General features: G+C 38.6%; 1 protein-coding gene across 1 annotated transcript in view; it reads right to left on the bottom strand.

Annotated features, from left to right (window-relative positions):
• The window catches only part of RfC4 (replication factor C subunit RfC4), a 92,153-nt gene that overhangs the window by 28,102 nt on the left and 43,210 nt on the right, over positions 1–20,841 (bottom strand). Inside the window, exons 4-5 of the mRNA XM_067155099.2 lie at positions 16,255–16,450; positions 1,365–1,493 (exon numbers count right to left, since the gene is read on the bottom strand). Of these exons, the coding sequence (XP_067011200.1) occupies positions 1,365–1,493; positions 16,255–16,450 (325 nt within the window). The remainder of the gene's footprint in view (positions 1–1,364; positions 1,494–16,254; positions 16,451–20,841) is intronic.

Raw genomic sequence — 20,841 nt, 5'->3', positions numbered from 1 at the left:
CGGTAGCTCTAAGTAGCCTACGCAGTGGCTTGCACGGTATGTACTAGCCATGTATCTTGGTGGGTGTGCTATTTACCAACTGATGAGCCCAACTTAGCACACTGGGGTGAAGCGCTGCCAAGCAGGAATGTGTTAGCTGGAAAATTTATAATGTCCAATGACGGACCATTTATATTGATATTACACCTGTAGATATCCATAAATGCGGGAAACGTTCCTGTTATTTATTTTTATTCTTTCCATCGTGGAACTTTTGGCACTATCCGGGCGATAGCATACCTAACATAAACAATGTGGTCTCTCTTATCTCATTTACAGCTGTTTTGGTAAATCCTGATGTAATAAATGTAGAGAACAAGCATGAAATATACTTAAAAATAAGGGCCTGACTTTCAACAGCTGCAGTTACCAAAAGAATGCTTCCAGTCACTATGCATTACCGGTACATTCGGAGATATAACTCATAACATACGCTAGTTATCAGCTGGTGTTTTGGCACGCTTTCAACAACACAACTTTATTCAGCAGTGGCTTCTGGTACACGTATACCAGCTGGGAATATCAGAAACCATTTGAGAATAGCTTCACACAGTTTGGACTCTATAGTCGGGAACAAAACAATTTTAAAAGGTTCAAAGAGACGGGACCTTGAATGCTCTCTGTCTCGATTGCAGTGCATGGCTAACGAAAACAAGAGAAGGCAGTGAAGATGACACCACTTGGAATGACGACACGCCGGTAGCTGGGAAGTTAGCAGCGCAAAACAATTAAAATGAAAGCAGCGATTAGGTTTACTGTGTGGTAGGCCTACTGCTCAACTGACAGACAAATAACCGACCATTGAGTTATTTTTTATCAATAATGCATAATACAAATCTTCGTTAAAAGCGGGAATCCCTTAAGAGCGGGCACGTTAAAACAGGGTTCTACTGTATTTCCAATTTGCACTTACATGTCATCTATAGACTAAATTGCAGATACAAGGTCTCCATTCCAAAGCGACAATGTGTTTCACAGATCATCCTTTTCCTAACACCTTCCCATCAACTATTGTTGCCACACCTGTCTATTAATGATTATACATCACATCAGTTCAGACAAGTGTTACAGCAATGATAGGACAGGACAGGCTAGGACTGGGAAGAAAGTGACCATGGCCTTAATTAACGTATAGCATTTGCTGGTGGGAAAATGGGAAACCACAGAAATTACCTTCAGGGCTGCTGACATTAGGTTTGAACCCACCATCTCTGAAATGAGAGCCGTCAACTACATGGCCTGAACCACACTGCCAAATCTCATGGTGTCAAACTTGTCTACTTTGGTCATTAACTGTTTCTACATTTGCCAAGAAAGAATCATACCTTGAATACATTTTCACTGCTAACATGACCAAAACCATTAAATGTAGACTGCAGGTTATTAAGGGCTTGTCTCATGTCACCTTGAGCAGTAAACACAATCGCTTCAAGTCCATCCTGAGTGTACGGAACCTATGAAGAGAAACACATACTTTGTTTTAAAACACTGCATTAAAAAATACAAGCAACAAAGGACACAAAATCCACATAAAACAGTGGCTTCTGATAAACTATCCACTAGAAATCCACAGTTCTAACATATATCAGATAGGAGCAAGTAGTCACTCAAAACATGGTCAAATATACAATTAGCACTGGTGAAAAGGAGACAATCTGGTGGAATGACAGGGAAGGGGAAGCAATAAAGAAGGAGCAAATGACTTGGGGGAAGAAGGAAGCAGAAATGAAAAAAAAAAAAAAAAACAGGCAAAGATTCAAGAAGCCAATCAGTGTAACAAAAGGTTGTACAGGAAGAGAAAGGGAGATACTGCAAAAGTTTCACACACAGCTTGTAGGAGGCCATTAAAGGCAATAAAAAAGGTGTTGTACATTTTGGAAAGAAGAGTAGAAATAAGAGAAGATACAAAGTTTGTAAAGACAGAAGCAAAACAGATTTTGACGACAACAACAACAACAACAACAACAACAACAAAGATATAATCCACAGATGGGAACAGTATTTTTCAAAATTACTGAATATTAGATTCACAGAACTAGCTACTGAAAGGGTGCATGAAGATTAGATGAAGTAGAACAAGAGAAAATCATATATCCATAAGTTATGAATTTCATAATGGTCCATATTGACAATTGATCACTATCAAAGGGTAGAGAAGGGTCACTATCAAAGGGTAGAGAAGGGTCCACCTATTCAATACCATTAGCTTGTATATTGTCTTATAAAACTGGGACTAGTTTCAACCCCATATACAAGGAGTCCGGGTTAAAGGTCTAATAATATAAAATTTAATAACTTGAGAAGTATGGAGATACTTACTTGTGGTTTGTTTCTACAAGTAGGGTAACTCAAAATGTTTGTTTACATACCTAATAAACCTTGATATGCGCACCATTCGTGGCACGACAGATATCTAATTGGTATTCCACTTCGCTCCAAGTGTTCTGCAGCATTGTAGGCGTAACATTTGCAATAGCTGCACGAATGCGATGACGCAGATCTGGTAGATCACGAACTGGTGCCTGGTACACTTGATCTTGACAAACCCCCACAGGAAAAAATCAAGTGGCGTAATGTCGGGGCTTCTAGGGGGCCAAGCAATTGATGGACTACCTCTCCCATTCCAGCGATCTGGGAACTCACAATTCAAGAAATCCCTCACAATTTCCGCACAATGGCATGGTGCACCACCTTGCTGAAAGATCACACCATGAGGAAGTTGTGGCACAACATACTGCTCCAACATGTCTAGGTAATGTGTTCCATTAATTCTGCGAAGAAGAATGGGCCAATAACCCTGTCCAACAATCCACACCACACATTCACTTTCGGAGAGTCTCGTTCCAACTCTATCACTACGTGGGGGGAGGTTCAGATCTCCATATGTGGCAATTGTGCTTGTTTACCATGCCGGAAATATGGAATGTAGCCTCGTCCGAGAAACAGACCGAATCGAGGAATGCCTCGTTTCCATCAATTTTTCTCAGAATTGTCTCCGCGAATGCCTTCCACAGCGGCCTGTCCTGAGGTTTGATTTTCTGACAAAGCTGCAGTTTGTATGCACGTATGCGCAACCTTTTGTGGACGGCATTATGTACTGTCGAACGAGGTAACTGTAACTGCCTACTTGCTCGTCGAATTGACTTACGAGGGCTCCACTTGAAGGACTCACGGATTAAATCAACAGTAGCCTCTGAAACTGCGTGCTTGGCATGGCGGCCTGACATCGACAGCAAGGTTCCAGATTCTTGAAGGCGCCTGTCCCATTTCATGATTGTTACACAAGTGGGAACATCATCAGTTGGTAACAGTCCATACTCAAGCCGAAATCTACGTTGTACTAGTGTAACGGATTTTGTCTTTTTAAGGAATAAATATCAAATCCCCCTGAGATTTGTTAAAAAGGGGTTCTACTGTAAAGGGCTTTTTTTTTGCCTTTTACTTGTCGCAGTTGAAGAAACAAAACACCAATAAATATCTCCATTATTTCTGAAGTTATTAAATTTTATATTATTATACCTTTAACCCGGACACCTTGTATATTGGGTCATCTTCAACCACACTCCAATCGGGAGACATATGCACACATATAACCAATAATAAATTAACCAAACTGGTATGTCACAATTTACAATCTTAATTGAAAACATTGATGAAGTCCGAACAACACATCCAAACTTGAAACCAAAGGACACATCAAAACTGCTGTGGTTAATGCCGAACTATGTCGTCGCTCCTACAACAACCAAATGTTCCTGAGTTGGAGTTAGAATACCTATCTGTATAGACGAGCAACTTGATTTATAATTTATGTTTGCTCAACAGTAATGTGGGTAATGACTTATGTTGCCTGAAGGGGAACATTCGTAACTTGAATAGGTATTCCTTTTCATCAGATGTAGTGATCTAATGTCTCGCCTCGTAAAGTCATTGGCAGCAAGCAGAAGAGCAAGGACATGTTTGTTTGGTTCAGACAAGTGTAATGTTGTTTTTATTTTGACAAATTTGGTACCAGCTGAAACTGAAGAACTTGACGGTTAAAATGGCTCGTATGGTCAGATGGGATTTTTTTTTTTTTTTTTTTTTGCTAGTTGTTTTACGTCGCACCGACACAGATAGGTCTTATGGCGGCGATGGGACAGGAAAGGGCTAGGAGTGAGAAGGAAGCAGCCATGGCATTAATTAAGGTACAGCCCCAGCATTTGCCTGGTGTGAAAATGGGAAACCACGGAAAACCATTTTCAGGGCTGCCGACAGTGGGGTTCGAACCTACTATCTCCCGAATACTGGATACTGGCCGCACTTAAGCGACTGCAGCTATCGAGCTCGGTAGATGGGATTAAGAGGAGAAATCATTTATATGAAAGGTCTTAGAACTATAGCAGTGTAAATAAAGACTTAAGGAAAGAAGTTCCAAGAACAGAGCAGAAAGTATTTTAAATTTTAGCATATAGTGACTAACTTAATAGGTTTTTATTCATTTTATGATTTGAAAACTATTCTATTTTTAAAGTGTTTACTAAATGACATAGTAAGTGTAAGTGAACAGTTTAGACACAAAGAAATATTATTTTCTTTTTAAGTGTAATAATAATAATAATAATAATAATAATAATAATAATAATAATAATTGTACCGGGCGGTACACCTCCGCGCCGCTAATTCAAACATTGCGCCAGTTGAAACTCCTCTACTGGAGGAAGTCTAAACTTTAACAACCATGTTAATTCTAAAGTTTCTCGGAAGATGTCTCTACTGTAAATTTTGAAGTGTTCTGAACTATGTCAATTTCGATTCATGTTTGTCTGCTCCATAGCAAGAACTTTGAACATTCTCTAACAGATGTCTCTACCAAAACTGATAACGCTCTCTGGTGTAAAGGAATGACTGTCCGGAAGAAATTTAACATTCGTAAGTTTTGTTTTTGCTAAATTTTGTTCTGTGGTTTGAGAGTTGGCAATATAATCCTTTCTTTCCGCCTGTTTTGAATGTAGCCAGTCAGGAATTTCTGTAATTAATTTTCCACCAATAAGGTGTTTCTTCTTCGTCTGGTGTATTAGTTTTTGCTGTTATCCAATAAAATTTTGTGGGCAGGTTGTAATCATTCATGAAACGTCTCGAATTTTCCGCGAGGGTATATAAACTGCTGATTTTCTGGTCTCCTCGCCACTTCAGTAACATCTTTCCTAGTGTGATTATATAGCAGGGGGCGGGAAGCGCCTCTTTCCTCAGGCGGCAGTTCATCCATCAGGTAATGGCCTTTCAATAACTTCCTTGCTTGCTAGCTCAGCAGTTTAACCCTAGGGGCAGGTTCGAAACTTTTATCATGTAACCTTCCTTTAAAATGTAAAAGACACTTGGTATAAAGTTCTATCTCTTTAACTACAAATTGGGATAGAGAGTGCCTAACCCTCTCGAGCTCCCACTCATTGTGTTTTGAGGTGACTATGTTTTCATAACTTTCCCTTCTTTTGTAATGTAATAAAGTTTTCCTATCGTGTCACCTCCGTAGTATGGGATTAGCCCTTGCATAAGCGGCCTAGTGCCATATAGGTTTTAAAAAGGTGTGTTAGGAGTGCAAGTTACGCCTCCACTCAACTCAGAATTTTGGGCCATGTAATTGACCTGTTTCTTTACTTAATAGGCCTCAGTTGATTGGGTATTATTACCCCTGTTCTTGCGTGCCTGGAGGGCAGCTTGAAGGTGGAGTTTGGTGTGGCCTTTGATGGGCTTGAACTTTGAGAGCGGTTTTGCTCTTTCTTAAAAGTAGATTTTCTGTGTGCCTCGAGGAGGCTTTACTGGGTAATTGGGAGCTAGTGCTCCTGGGTATGTTTGGGGTTTTCTGCCCCTTTGTTGAACCTTATACATAAGTAAAGTTGGGCTCATTGCTCAAGGATTGTGTGTCTGGGCGCTCGAAGCCCAAAACCATTAACAAATTGTAATTGTACATTCTTAATTTGTTGATATACAACTGAGTTCCTGTTATACTTGTTATTTCTTGATCTCGAAAAGAAAATATAACCTTTGTTAAATTTTAAATTAACTTTAATTTCGTAAGTTGAGACCTATTCATCCCAGCACCTTCTTTCACCTCTGCTGTTCCACAGATACCCCGGAACAATAATAATAATAATAATAATAATAATAATAATAATAATAATAATAATAATAATAATAATAATAATAATAATAATTGTATGGCGTCTGCTATGGTGTGCAGACATTTCAATTTGACGCCATCTGGCTGTCTGCTCGTCAATTTCGAAGTTCCATTTTACTCTGGGCCTACTAGATGGCATACCGAGTAAACTGAAAATCTCTTGGGCATCTATGTCTGAGATTTTAATTAATTTTGTCGGATAAACACCAAATGTGTCACCAGAGATCTTATACATGATAAAGATGTTGATTTCCATAGCAAACCTGAAATATTTGTCCCGAATGAGTAAATTTATAATACCAATATACAGTAGTTGGTCCATTATTGGACATTATAAATTTTCCAGCTAACTCATTCCTGGTTCTAGCATTTCGCCCCAGTGTGCTAAGCTGGGCTCATCAGTTGGTAAACAGCACACCTACCAAGACGAATGGCTAGTGCATACAGTGGAGGCCACTGCGTGGGCTACTTGGAGCCGCCGGCAGTGCCAAAGCACTATGAGAGACTTTGTCTCATTTTCAACAATTGATGCCTGCCTGGCCATCAGATGATCAAGATGTTGATTCCCATACGGTATGCACTAGCCAGTCGTCTTGGTAGGTGTGCTGTTTACCAACTGATGAGCCGAACTTAGCACACTGGGGCAAAACCTGGCAACCAGGTATGAGTTAGCTGGAAAATTTATAATGTCCAATAATGCACCAACTATATTGGTACCGGTATTAGAAATTTACTCATTCGGAACAAATATTTCAGGTTCCCTATGGGAATCAACATCTTTATCATCTGATGGCCAGGCAGGCATCAATTTTTGAAAATGAAACAAAGTCCCTCATAGTGCATTGTCACTGCTGGTGGCTCCAGGTAGCCTACGCAGTGGCCTCTACGGTATGCACTAGCCAGTCGTCTTGGTAGGTGTGCTATTTACCAACTGATGAGCCCAACTCAGCACACTGGGACGAAACGCTGGCAACCAGGAATGAGTTAGTTGGAAAATTTATAATGTCCAATAATGGACCAACTGTATCGGTATTAGATCTTTTACATGCCGACATCGTACGACATGGAGTGTCAAATGGACTTTTTTTTTCCACCCTTCATAAATCTTACTACCTCTGCCAGGTTTGAACCTGCTATCTTGGGATCCGGAGGCCGACACTCTACCACAGCTCCTTTTAGGTGTAAATAAGAACTTAAGGAAAGGAGAAGTTTCAAGAGCACAGTACATTTTAAATTTTAGCATACAGTGACTAAATATGTTTTATTCATTTTATGATTTGAAAATCATTCTAATTTTAAAGTTTTTACTAAATGACATAGTAAATGTAAGTGAACAGTTTAGACACACAAGAAATATTTTAAAGATTTCAAGATTCATGTATAATTTGTTTTGTTGATGACTGTATTGTACAAATGTATTAAGTCCAAGGATTTAATTTGATGTTTTGGCACTGCTGAGGAAGTGAGCAGTAGCTCTCGAAACATGTACAGTAGATAATTATAAAAAAGGAAAGTATTGACAAGGCGGAAAAATGTTTCATAGAAATTGAATTCTGAATTTGAATTTTGAATTTTCGTAATCATGCAACTGTGGTGATGGCTCTCACCCAAGTTGTAAATCATGTTTCTTTCACAAGGGATGACAACTAACATTTTCAGGGCTAGGAAAAATGTAATCGTACTCGTAGTAAGCGGTAATAGCAAAAATTTGTGATGCGATATGTATGTTTATATGTTCCTAATCCTAATATAGGCTACCGTATCACGCAACAAACACTTGTTGCACTTCAATGTACCACTCAATACAAAATAAATTTCTAACTTCTGAATGGAATGCGAAATACAAGCACAAATAGACTCACTGTGTTATTCAGCAACCTTGCTGCTAACCGGCATGCAAAACTGAACATTCCTGAGGCTAACAGCTTGCTCCCCGAACGTGTAACATATCCTGTGAAGTTAGGAATTTAAAGCCTTTTTACGTAATCACGTAAACCAAACATCTTAAAATAAGTTACAAAAGATAGAAGAGAGTTTTAACAAAAAAAAAAAAAAACAATCACGAATTTATTATAAAAATTTTGGCAAATACCTTAAAAAAATATGAGACCCCAATATTAATGCTGAAAGATAAATTAGGAAGATTTAATCAAGAAAATGCGGAGAACCTCGCAGAGACATTCAACAAACTTTTAAATTGCGATGACCCACTGGAAACGTTGGAAGTAAATACTGACACACCCAAGTTAAACACCCCAGATCTAATAGAGCCTCCATCAATGAGGCAGAATTCGCAATTCATCATCATCATCATCATCATCTATTTTCCGCTCCAGCAAGCCGAGTGCAGGTGTTTACGACCCTCTTCCAGTTTGTCCTGTCCATCCACAACTGATGTTCTACCTTTCGCTGCCAATTTTCATCATGTTTGGCAAGGTCTTTGAAAATTTGCTTTTCCCAACTATCACGAGGCCTCCCTCTGGGGGCCTCTTACCAACAACATTCCTTTCATAGTATGCTCTTGGGGTCCTAATTGGAGTCATCCTCCTCATATGTCCACACCATCATAATCTGCTTAATTCTAAGGTTTCCAACAGGCTCTTGTCCAATCCAAGTTGTTGCCGAATACTTTCATTCCTTATTTTGTCTCTCCTTGTCTTTTGGAGACATGACCAAAGGAACTTCATTTCAGTGGACCGTAGGCGACTTTGTGCAGATCTAGTCAACGTTGCTGCCTCCAGTCCGTATGTTAGAATATACTTGTACAAGATATGTTTTGTACAGCATGTGCTTGCAAACTTGGGGAAATGACTCATCCCAAAGTAATTGACGAACAGAGTGGTAGAATTTTGATGCAGCCTGTATTCTATTGCCTATTGGTTTATGGTATTGTCAGAGGAAACGAAACTCCCTAAGTATTTGAAGTTACTTCTTCATTTTGCACTCGCAGGTGGGATTGCTTCAGGATTTCGACTCATCACTAAACCGAAGGTTTTAGTTCGGCTGTTGATCATTCCAATTCTTTCAAATTCTTCTTGCCAAACATTTAGTTTAGCTTGAACTTCTGCTTCTGTCTCACCCCATAGCATAACATCATCAGTACATACAAGTGCATTTGTTGTCTGATCCTTCATTTTTACTGCTTTTATAAAACCTCATCCATTGTAGTAATGAAGAGAAGTGGTATAGACAACTTCCTTGTTGAATTCTGCTCTTGGTTTCAAAACAGTTTGACCTGCCTCCTTGAATCTGCACACAACTCTTTGTGTCTTGATATAGTTGTTTTACTCAAGCTATCATCTCATCTCGCACTTCTTTATGCCTCAGACATTCCCATATGTGCTTACGTGGTACATGATCATATGCCTTCTCAATACCCAAGAATACAACTATAACTGTTCTATTCTTGTACCAATATTTTTCAAAGAGCATTCTTGTTGAAAAAATGAGGTCTAGCATTGATCTGTTCCTTCTAAATCCATGTTGTTCTTCCTCAAGTTTAGGTTCAACAAATTTTCTGATTTTTCTCTCCAGGATGGTCTCATATATTTTTAACCCATGAGATAGAAGAGTTGCACCTCTATAGTTGTTACACTTCTTTCGGTCACCTTTCTTAAATAGTGGAATAATCACTCCTTGCCTCCAGTCACTGGGGATTTCATTTTCTTCCCAAATTTTATTTAGAACTCTGTACAACCATTGTATTCCAGGTTCTCCAAGTGCTTTGATCATGTATACACTGAACTCATCCAATCCTGTAGACTTGTTTTTCATTTTATATATTGCTGTCTCCACTTCGAGCCAGGTCAAACCTTGTGTGTCATGAGTTGTATTACAGTTCAGTAAGTGATTGAAATATCTACTGAACTCCTGTAATATTCCATTTTCATTTCTAGTTACCTCTCCATTTGGAAGCTCTACTGTGTTGATAGTACAATTATCACTTCTTTTGTTTTTGACAATGTTATACAAGAGTTTCTTATGTTTGTTTTGCCCTATTCTATTGGCAAGATCTTCTTTGCATTTCTGGTTCTCACTGTCAACTATTCTTTTGACCTGTAATCTTTTTTCTCTGTAAAATAATAGTTTATCCTCTATTTCACTTGTATTTCCTCGTACTCGGGTACGGTACAAAGCTATTCTTGCACCATTTCTAGCTTTGACAGCAGCTTTTACATCCTAATTCCACCATGTTGTTTCTTTGGATTTTCTTATTTGGCTTTGCCTTCCACGTACTCTGTCAGCTGTCTTGACCAATACTCTCCTCAGGTTATCCCATTCTTCATTTGCAGATCTCAGATCTTTTGATAACATCTTCTGAACATTTCCTCGAAACATTTCCTTCACCCTTGGTTCAGAAAGTCTCCAAGTTTTTATTTTTGGTGTTCTTTTGTTGCAGAGAGGTCTTCTCTTTGTGATATCTGCAGCCAACAGCCTGGGGTCTCCATCCAAATTTTCACTAGGAATTACTTTGACATCATTTACAATCTTCCAAATTTCTTGGTCGGCAATTATATAATCAATCACAGTTCCATATTGATCGTCCCAACTATACCTTGTGATCTTATGCGTGTCGCTTTTCTTGAACCAATTGTTACTTACAAACATATTGTTCATCATAGATCTAGAAGATGTTTGCCCTCTGTCGTCCTATTCGCTATTCCATGAGGACCCAGGGAGGATTCATAGTCCAGTCTGTCTGATCCAACCTGAGCATTAAAGTCTTCCATTACTACTAAATTTTCACAATCCATATGTTCTTTCAAGTTGGACAGGAAGGCTTCTTTTTCTTCATTTGAACATCCTGATTGTGGAACATAGACCTGGATTATATGATATTTATTCTCCATTCCAATTTACTGACACTTTAATTATTCCACCACTGACAAATCCAATCTGGCTACAAACATCAATATCTTTAAGGAGTATAAAGCCCACTCCATTTCTTGACTCCAAATTATTTCCAGACCAGTCTAGATTATAGTCTACACGGAGGTGTCTTATTCCTGTTGCCTTCCATATGGTTTCACTCATCCCCATGATAAGAATTTTCCTCCTTACTATCATATCAACTACTACTTCAGTTTTATTTGTCAGTGTTAGAATATTAAAGGTTCCAATCCGGCAACTGGGTCTTGATTTGGGTTTCGCAGGTGGTGAAGCTTCAGGCTGTAAGCTGTCATACGCACCTAGCTGTTGTCGTTACCTTGAGTTCTTCTATCCGAGGCTCGTATTTGTCTTGAAAGCGATTGCAATTATTCTCCAACTGACTTGCTAGGCCTAACGTTAGAGAAGATTTTCTGTCAGGGTTATCTCCCTTAGTCTTTAGCAGTCCCCTGCCACATCTGCAAGGCAGCAGATTCCTGGTGAATTTATGTGTCATTTCCTACACGAAGGCTTCAACAAGCCCCCTAAGGGTGAACTCCTCTGTCCATAGCCATTGGTTCTCCCTTAGTTTGTCAGGTTTGGTAACGGCCGCCCAACCCTCAGCCAGAAAGTCGCAGGTAGAACAGTCTACTGTCGCATACTATAGCAGGATGTACCTGATCGACATGAAGAATTCGGAAGTAAGGAACTAAAAATTTATAAGGCATGTGGTGAAGACCTAGTCTTTGCAGAAATCTGGAAAATCGCAGGGAAACCAGCAATCGTAAATCTACATCAGCATATAGTCAAAATATGGATCACAGAGAAAATCCCAGAACATTGGACCTCAGGCGTAATCCATCCATTATTCAAAAAAAGGAGATAAAACGAATCCAGACAATTACAGAGGAATAACCCCTATGGACTGCACTTACAAAATTTTCTCCTGCATACTTTACAATAGGATGAAAAACATTCTTGAACCACAACTCAGAGAATACCAAGGAGGATTTTACTCATTCAGAAGTAGCCCAGACCAAATTATCAGCCTGAAACTAATAATGGAATATTACAAATACAGAAATAAACAGCTGCTTTATTTCATTCATAGATTTCAAAAAGACTTACGATAGTATACACAGAACCACTCTTTTAAAAATCCTCAGATCATATGGCCTTCATCCTAAATTAACAAAAATTATTGAACTAACTTTAACCAACACAGTTCCCAAAGTAAAGTTCAGGGGAGAAATGTCAAATGCTTTTACAATAAATACAGGCCCCAGACAAGGTGACAGATTATCCCCACTGCTTTTCAATGTGGCTCTAGATTACATCATGAAAATTTGGCAAAAAGAAAACCCACCTAAAATCAAAATTGGAGCAAAACCCTCAATAAGCACAAACTGCCTAGGGTTTGCAGATAATTTAGCTCTCTTAGCCCTTGACATGGAAGAAGTCCGTGCTCAGATCACCAGTCTCCAGAAAATCGCATTAAAAATAGGATTACAAATATCATTTGAGAAAACTCAGATCATGCCAATGAAACCCCTTGGAATAAACAAAGTCATCATAAATGATCATAAAAATAACATAGTCCTACAATTTAAATACATTGGAGAAATCACTATGCACAACTTAAGCAAGAAAGCAACATGGATAAATAGAACCAAAAAAATGAAAAAAACACAATTTCTAACCTGGTCAACTTACAACAAAAAATGCTTGTCAACAGACACTAAGATCTAACACTGCAAAACTGTAATTTTGCCCGAAGCCACTTACGCTTGCGAAACCTTGTTCCAAATTAAAAATGAAAGAAGAACTGATCAACTCCTCAAAACTGAAAGAAGAATTATTCGAACTTTTATAAATAAAAAGTGCCATGTTGAAGGAGTCTGGAGAGTTGAGAGAATGACCCAGTTACCAGCACGATGAAGAATAAAAGAATCACGTATTTCTTTCACATCTTACAATTACCAAAAAACAGGATTTTACGACAACTAGTGAGAGAGAAGACAGGAGGGCATTGGATCAAAGAAATTCAAGAGAATCTCAAAACAACTGGACTCGAAATTACAGATCAGAGAAAAATGAATGAAATTACCACCTTTCTTACGAATCACAAATTTTCAACTGAAATGATACATAAAAGGCCTGTAGAGATTTCGGGCGAATTAATAACACTGCGATCAGAATGAATGAAGAAGTACTAGGTAGATAAGAAGAATCAAACAGTACAACCTTCAAAGAAAAAATGTACATGGAAGACTCAAGTGATCCAATGTGGCCAATAAAGTTAATAATAATAGAAAGGTATTTCACAAGTTTTTCCTTATCCATAACTAACTATCACAAGACAAATATCCCCCATGCTAGTCATTTTCACATGATTATGTTCCTAATCCAGATATAGGCTACGGTATTACGCAACAAATATTTGCTCCACTTCACATAAAATAAATTTCTAACTTCGCACAAGCTATAGGCTCACTGTGTTATCTCGCTGCTAACCGGCAAGCAAAACCGAACATTCTTGAGGCTAACTGCTTGCTCCCTGAAGGTTCAACTTATCTTGCAAAGTTCAAGAATCTAAGGCCTTTTTTCTGTAATCACGCAACAGTGGTGACGGCTCTTAAATGAGAAATCATGTTTCCTTCGTAAGGGATGACAAATAACATTTTCAGGACTAGGAAAAATGCAATCGAACTAAGCGGTAACAGCGAAAATTCGTGACGCGGTAAGCGAGGTACTTTTTTTGTCAAGCGGGAAAACGTGTTAATGAGGAAGGCACTAATGAGATTTCACTGTACTTGGGAAATATAATAATCACAGAAGTGAGAAGATAACTAAGGAGGTCGGAAAGTGAATACAAGTAAATGGCTTTTACCAGAGTGTGAGCAAGTAAAATATGGAACTAAGAAGTTCCAAGGAAATGCAAAGAGGTTCAGTATTTAACCCCTTAGCTAATGACATTGACATACACAGCAGGAACAGGCAAAATAAGAAAAAAGGGATGATTGTAGAGTTCATGTGGCAGAGATGAAATTTCTTAGAGGTATCGTAGGGATGACATAAAAAAAAAACAGAATCAGAAACTTTTTTTGCTAGTGGCTTTACGTCGCACCGACACAGATAGGTCTTATGGCGACGACGGGATAGGAAAGGCCTAGGAGTTGGAAGGAAGCGGCCATAGCCTTAATTAACATACAACCCCAGTATTTGCCTGGTGTGAAAATGGGAAATCATGGAAAACCATCTTCAGGGCTACCAACAGTGGGATTCGAACTCACTATCTCCCAGATGCAAACTCACAGCCGCGCACACCTAACCGCACAGCCAACTTGCCCGGTGAATCAGAAATTAAAGAGAGGCCTGGAGTTTCAAAACTACAGGACAGAAACAACCAAGTTTAGAGTTTCAAAGGAAATATTCACATAAAAACCAACAAGAAAGACACCACAAGGAAGAACTTGGAAAAAGTGGATGGATAAAGAGAAGAGAGAAGAGAGGAGGGAACAGAGGAGAAATACTGAACACAGGAAAAAGAGCAGTTGAGAGACAAGCAAAAATAGAGGTCCTTGGCTCATAACCAACCAGGAGAGAACTGAAAACGGGAACTGAAGAAAAACAACTTGATGATAATCACTCCCTCTGTCAGTTGAGTTTGCTCCAGGCCAACTAAAGTGCTTTATTTGGTTTCCCATAACATCAAGACACTGTGTATTAACATACCAACAAACAATTTTAAGACTTTCATGTGACTGATTTGCCATACAAAAAATATTTGATATTTTTACGACTCGATAGATGTACTTTCTATTTCATGGTTTTTAATTTTGTGGTTCATTCCACAATTTTAATGGGTCATGAATTAGTAACCGTATGGATATTTTAATATTCCCATGTTCTCTTTTTAATAATCAAAGTGTAATAATGGTTTAGTACTTATGTAGCTGAAGATGTCAACTAGGTGGATGAAACATGTACTGATAATTTCTGTCACGTGATGTCTTTTATCCGATTAAATAGTGTATTGAATTGGTGGATCGTTAACAATTGTAAATGTTTATATACGATTTTCCTTCAAGATTGGAAGGCTATTCAGATATCAGATAAGTACAATAGTGATATGAATGTTGATGGTTTTTTTTGGGCAAGTGAAGTGGTTTATCGTTACTACAGCTAAAACAGGTTTTTCTGGAGACGCTGGATGAGAACGAGCTGGGATCGGGAAGGAAACGTCAGTGGCCTTAATTAAGGCACAGGCCCAGCATTTGTCTGGTGTGAAAACAGGAAACCAAAGAAAACCATCTTCAGGGCTTGAACCCACAACCTCCTGAAGGCAAGCTCACAACCACATAACGTTAAACACTTGGCCAACTCGCTCAATAATAATGCAGTGTATTTAATAACCAATTTGGTGTAGAATTACCTCTTAAACTGCTGTAGCCTTAAAATACACACCGAGCCAGCAATTGCTTGTTGTGAAAATGGGAAATGGGAAACAACACAAAACCATATTCCAGGCTGCCACCCTCTTCCAAAGGCAAGCTTACAGCTACATATCCCGTACCATGCAACCAACTTGCTCAGTCTGACTATTTTTTTAATTTCATAAGTAATGATTCAAACTGGCAACAACGTTCCCCTTACTTAGGTCTGTCATATTTGCTTTTTTTTTTTTTTTTTTTTTTCAGGCACAAATTTTACACAATATCCAGTATATTGAATAGCAACAGCTGCAGAAACCTATTGTGACTTGGGAACTTCAACAGAGTATAATGAACCCCCTGTGGGTGGAAGTGGTAGAATCCTGCCTGTCATAAGAGTGACTAAAAGGGACCCCAGGGCTCTCAACTAGGGAGCGTGGGTGGCAACCATGGGTCCCTAGCTGAGTCTGGCATTGTTCACACTCCTCACTTTCACCTCAATCAACTCTTGTTCTCTTCTGACCCAGACAGTATCAGGTTCATGAGGCCTAGAAAGTATTTCATTTGCACGCCCTTTGTGGCCCTTCACTTTCCTTTGTCGATGCCTACATTTTTCAAAGGACTGGACCTCTTCCTATTTCCTCGCAGATTAGTGTTAAGAAAGAGTATTTGCCCCAGTTGTACTTCCTTTTAAAACAATTATCAGATTCAATCAATTTCAGATGAGTGATCATCTGCAGTGTAATTACTTCTTACCTCTTCTTTTTTACACACTTCAATAACTTTCGCCATTATTTGAGCATCCGAGAGTTTGCCAAAACGTAGCATAGCACATCGAGATTGGATTGGCTCAATAATCTTTTCACTATTATTGCACGCCAAGGCAAATCTTGTGGTGCTGCTGTTCAACTCCATTGTACGCCTGAGAGCCTGCTGAGCAGTTTCTGTCATGCTGCAGGGAAAAACAAAAGCTTATTAGAAGTTCATTCTCTTACTCCTAGCAGAAATAGACCACCCATATCAAAAGGGATCAGTAACTGGGTCATCCTTGAATGCACTGTATAATTAAAGAGAAAAAAGAAAAGCAGACATGTCAACTTTCAAAAGTGAAAAATCAGGAGAAATTTCGGAGCGAATCACGACGTATTACGACACATCACTGAAGGCAGAACATGTAGAAATTTATTATAATTCAATACATTAACAATTCTATTTGCCCATATATATATTTTTCATCATTTACATGTGAATACTAAATACCGGACATACCTGAACTGTAGGAACATGTGACTTCTCATCCTTCAACATGGTGATCACATTACGACTAATTGTTGTTCAACACACCAGTAGCTGACTTAGCCCTTTTCAGAAACTTGGAACTAAATTTTTGCTCAAAGCACTTGCCTTGCTGAACTGATTTCAAGGTTAAAAGTTTCTCCAAAGTTTGTTCAGAGAGCAAGGATCTGAACTGTGTTTTTGTCTTTGTGACTCTGCTTAAAATCCTTTCACATTCTGCATTGCTATGTGGAATTTATAAAATAGCAAACATCACCTTAGAGAGTCTGCCATATTTAAGTACACCATCAGCTGATTTCATCTGACCTACCAATGCCCACTGAACATCAATTCTTCCTTTTGCCACGCATGTTTCTTCGAGCTGAAAGTTACAGAACTGGGAGTGCAGAATATCAGTTTCTTTATCCAAATGTTCCGTTTCACTAATCAAAATGTTCGGACACTTGTTAATGAAAAATCTAAGGCTAGAAAATGATGCCTTACTTATAGCAGAAATATTTGCAACTTCTGCATTAATTAAAACTTCGTCTTTGAATGGAAATTTGTGTACCATGCAGTCACACGATGAAGAAAAAACACTTTCTAACAGACTTAAAGAATATGCACTTTTCCTCAGACTTCAAGGTGTTCACTAAAACAAACGCAGAGTTCCCTATCATCAGATCACAATTATCCTTTTGATTTGCTGGAGTATGATAATCTACATCAAGGAGAGAAGAGGATCTTTTAATAACGTCTGGTTTCACAAACCTTGCCATCACATTCTTCAACAGTTCCTCCAAAACTTACCTCAATAAGTGGATGTGCAGCATACTTGACTGAAGAGCTACGTTTGGATTCTCAAAGATATCCATAAAACTTGAGAGAAAAGGGCAAAAAGATTTATGTAAATCTGATAAAACGAACATGAAAAGTCGTTCTTTACGTGACAATGCATGGCTCTTCGTGTCACAAGTAGTTTTTTTTTTTTTTTTTTTTTTTTTTTTTTTTGTGAAACTGATGACAGGGTTTTCCTTTCAACTGAGGAGTGAGGTGAAATGTTATGACAATCCTTAACATTTTCAGACAAGCAAGACACATATGCACTTAAACTGTGCTTAGGAATTTTGTAAGTCTTCAAAGTTCCCATCTGAGAATCCTTACTCACAATTTCGCTCCTGAATAATGTAACCAAAGGGTCCCACTAAAGCAAAATCCTATCTAAACACCTTCTTAGTGTTAACCATCGAGTAGGCACATGCTTCAGAATTTTCATGATCTCTGTGTTCTGTAAAGTCTGAAATTCTCTGAACTTTTATTTCCTCTTTGCACTCCTTTCCAGATAATAAAATATATAAATTACTTTCATCTACATTTACGGGCAAACACGCCGCACCCTTCTCGGCAGCAAGCAGCCTACGATGATTATGTTACTATTTTCAAGCTTTAAACATCCTGCCACACCATTCTTTAATCCTACCATTACTGGAGCATTATCAGCACCAAGAGCTAGGCAGTTTTTTAATGGAATGCAGAATTCTCGAAAAGTTGAGAGCAAAAGATTGGCTATGTTAGCTCCAGTAGCATCCCCTTCTAAATTAGGCACAGAGTAGACAACTCTGAATTTCATTGAGTTCAGGCCTAAAAAAATGTTACAACAATGGGATATATCTTCAAGTCGCTTTTATTACTACCATCAGTAGCAACAGAAAATGCATTCACCTGCAAATGCGATACAATTTTCGCACTTTCTTCCATGTACGTTTATGTAATGATAGCCGCTGTTTTCGTTCTAGCACACCCATATCGTTGAGCGATTTCCGAATCAGGAAACATTTTGCGAAACAAAGGTCCCGCGTGATCGGCACAATTTACAGGCAGGTTATGTTCTACTAAAAATGACGTAAATAACGCCTTGGCATTCGTCACAGGATTTACATCTTGGTTTTTACATGAAAAGTTCAGTTTCTGGTTTCTTTCTACACACTGGACACTCTCCTTATGTTTTTTTCGTTTGCATATGCTTGAGTATATCGCATTTCTCGCCATGTGTAACTGAAAAATCACACCTACATATAGTACAGAATGTGAACGTTGGTCCCTTTCTGGATTCACTCGAACACAGAAACTCTTCCCTATAAGCATTTTTAAACACTACATTTTTTTTAATTTTTTTTTTTTTACATTTTGGCCAAAACAAATATTAAGGCACAACACGAGCAGTTCTGCAGGTCTTGCCCCGGGTAGAACGACTATGGTGTGCTACTTCTGAGGTTAGGTTACTCCAAAGAGAATGTTACTCGCTTGACTCGCTTGCAAAGAGAATGACTGTATTACAGACCAAAGAGCAGCACATGACCGGCCACCGTGCCCCGTATTGCCATCTGGTATCATTATTAGAGCTACTATCGACCAGCCATACTCAGCCATATATCGACAGAATGAGGAAATCCGCGGGAGTTTAAAATAATACGAAAATTACGGATATTGCTCTGAAAATGGGGAGATTGGACCCGGCGATCGGGAGATACGATGAAAAACCGGGAGTCTCCCGCTCAAATCGGGAGACTTGGTATGTCTGGAAAAGGTTTCCTGGTCAAGATATTGGAACCAAACAGTTGGTATTAAAAAGATCTTGGAACAGAACTGGAACAATTTTTCTTTTTTTGCTTCAAGATGCACCGACACAGATCGGACTTATGGCGATGGCAGGACATGAAAGGCCTAGGAATGTGAAGGAAGCGGCCATGGCCTTAATTAAGGTACAGCCCTAGCCTTTGCCCGGTATGAAAATGGGAAACCATGGAAAACCATCTTCAGGGCTGCTGACAGTGGGGTTCGAGGAGTGCTATGGTTTATTTCTGGATCTGCTTTGTCAATACTTAGCAAGTACAATGTTTGTTTATTGTCTATTTATTACTAGCAAATAGTATATGGAAGCGGAATATGGTTTTGTGTAGTTTCCCATTTTCACAAGAAGCTAAATTTTAAATTGAAGAACTCGAGAAAATTACTGCAAAAATTGGACTGCAAATCTCGTTTGAAAAGACTGAAATGATGCCGACCTTCAGAATTGATACACCAGCCATTCACCTCGACAATGGCAAACAAATTAAGTCTGTGAATAAGTTCAAATATCTTGGGGGAAATTATAACCTGGAACACAAAAGAGAAAACATCGATCAACAGCAGAACATCTAAACAGAAGACAGTACAGCGAATCACCTGGCCAACTCATTTTAAAAAAAATCTCTTTCCATGAATGCTAAATTTTTACATTACAATACACTTGTAAAACCCGAAACAACTTATGCTAGTGAAACATTCAAGTTGAACACTAAATCAACAACTGATAAATTGTAGAAAGTAGATAGAAGAATCATCAGGACAATCTTCAATAAGAAACACCAAGTTGATGGCCAAAGGAGATTATTACCTAATGAAGTGGTATATCGTGAAAGTGAATCAATAACAGATACAATGCGAAAAAGGAGAACTGACCTTTTTTGTCATGTATTCAGACTGCCAGAAACTCGACTAGTGAAGCAATCATTTAATTACTTCTGAAAAAATAAAACAAAGAACACTTGGTTCACAGAGATCATGAATGATTTAGAAGAATAAAATTTATCAACGATCCAAATTGAAGGCAGAGAAAAGACGAGGATTCTAAGGAATAAACACTAACAATTCAAACTCATAACATTTGAACGAAGGAAGTACACCATTACTGACAACCAAAGGGCAGCCAGGTCCAACAGGATGAAGAGGTTTTGGGAGCAGAAGAAAAAGCTGAAAAGCTGACAATATTTAGTACTATTAGACTTTAATGTATGACTGATTAAAGTGCTCCAATGGGGGCGTAAACTATGTAAAAATATATATATATATATATATATATATATACAACAGGCCTTGACCTGCCAAGCGACCACTGCTCAGCATGAAAGCCTGCAGATTACAAGCTGACACATGGACAGCACAACAAATCTACAACAATAGACAATAAACAAACATTGCACCTGCTAAGTATTGACAAGGCAGATCCAAAGAAAAAAGTACTCCTGT

The sequence above is a fragment of the Anabrus simplex genome, chromosome 1 (genome assembly GCF_040414725.1).
Source record: "Anabrus simplex isolate iqAnaSimp1 chromosome 1, ASM4041472v1, whole genome shotgun sequence".
NCBI lineage: Eukaryota > Metazoa > Arthropoda > Insecta > Orthoptera > Tettigoniidae > Anabrus > Anabrus simplex.
This window is presented reverse-complemented; position numbering and strand designations above follow the sequence as displayed.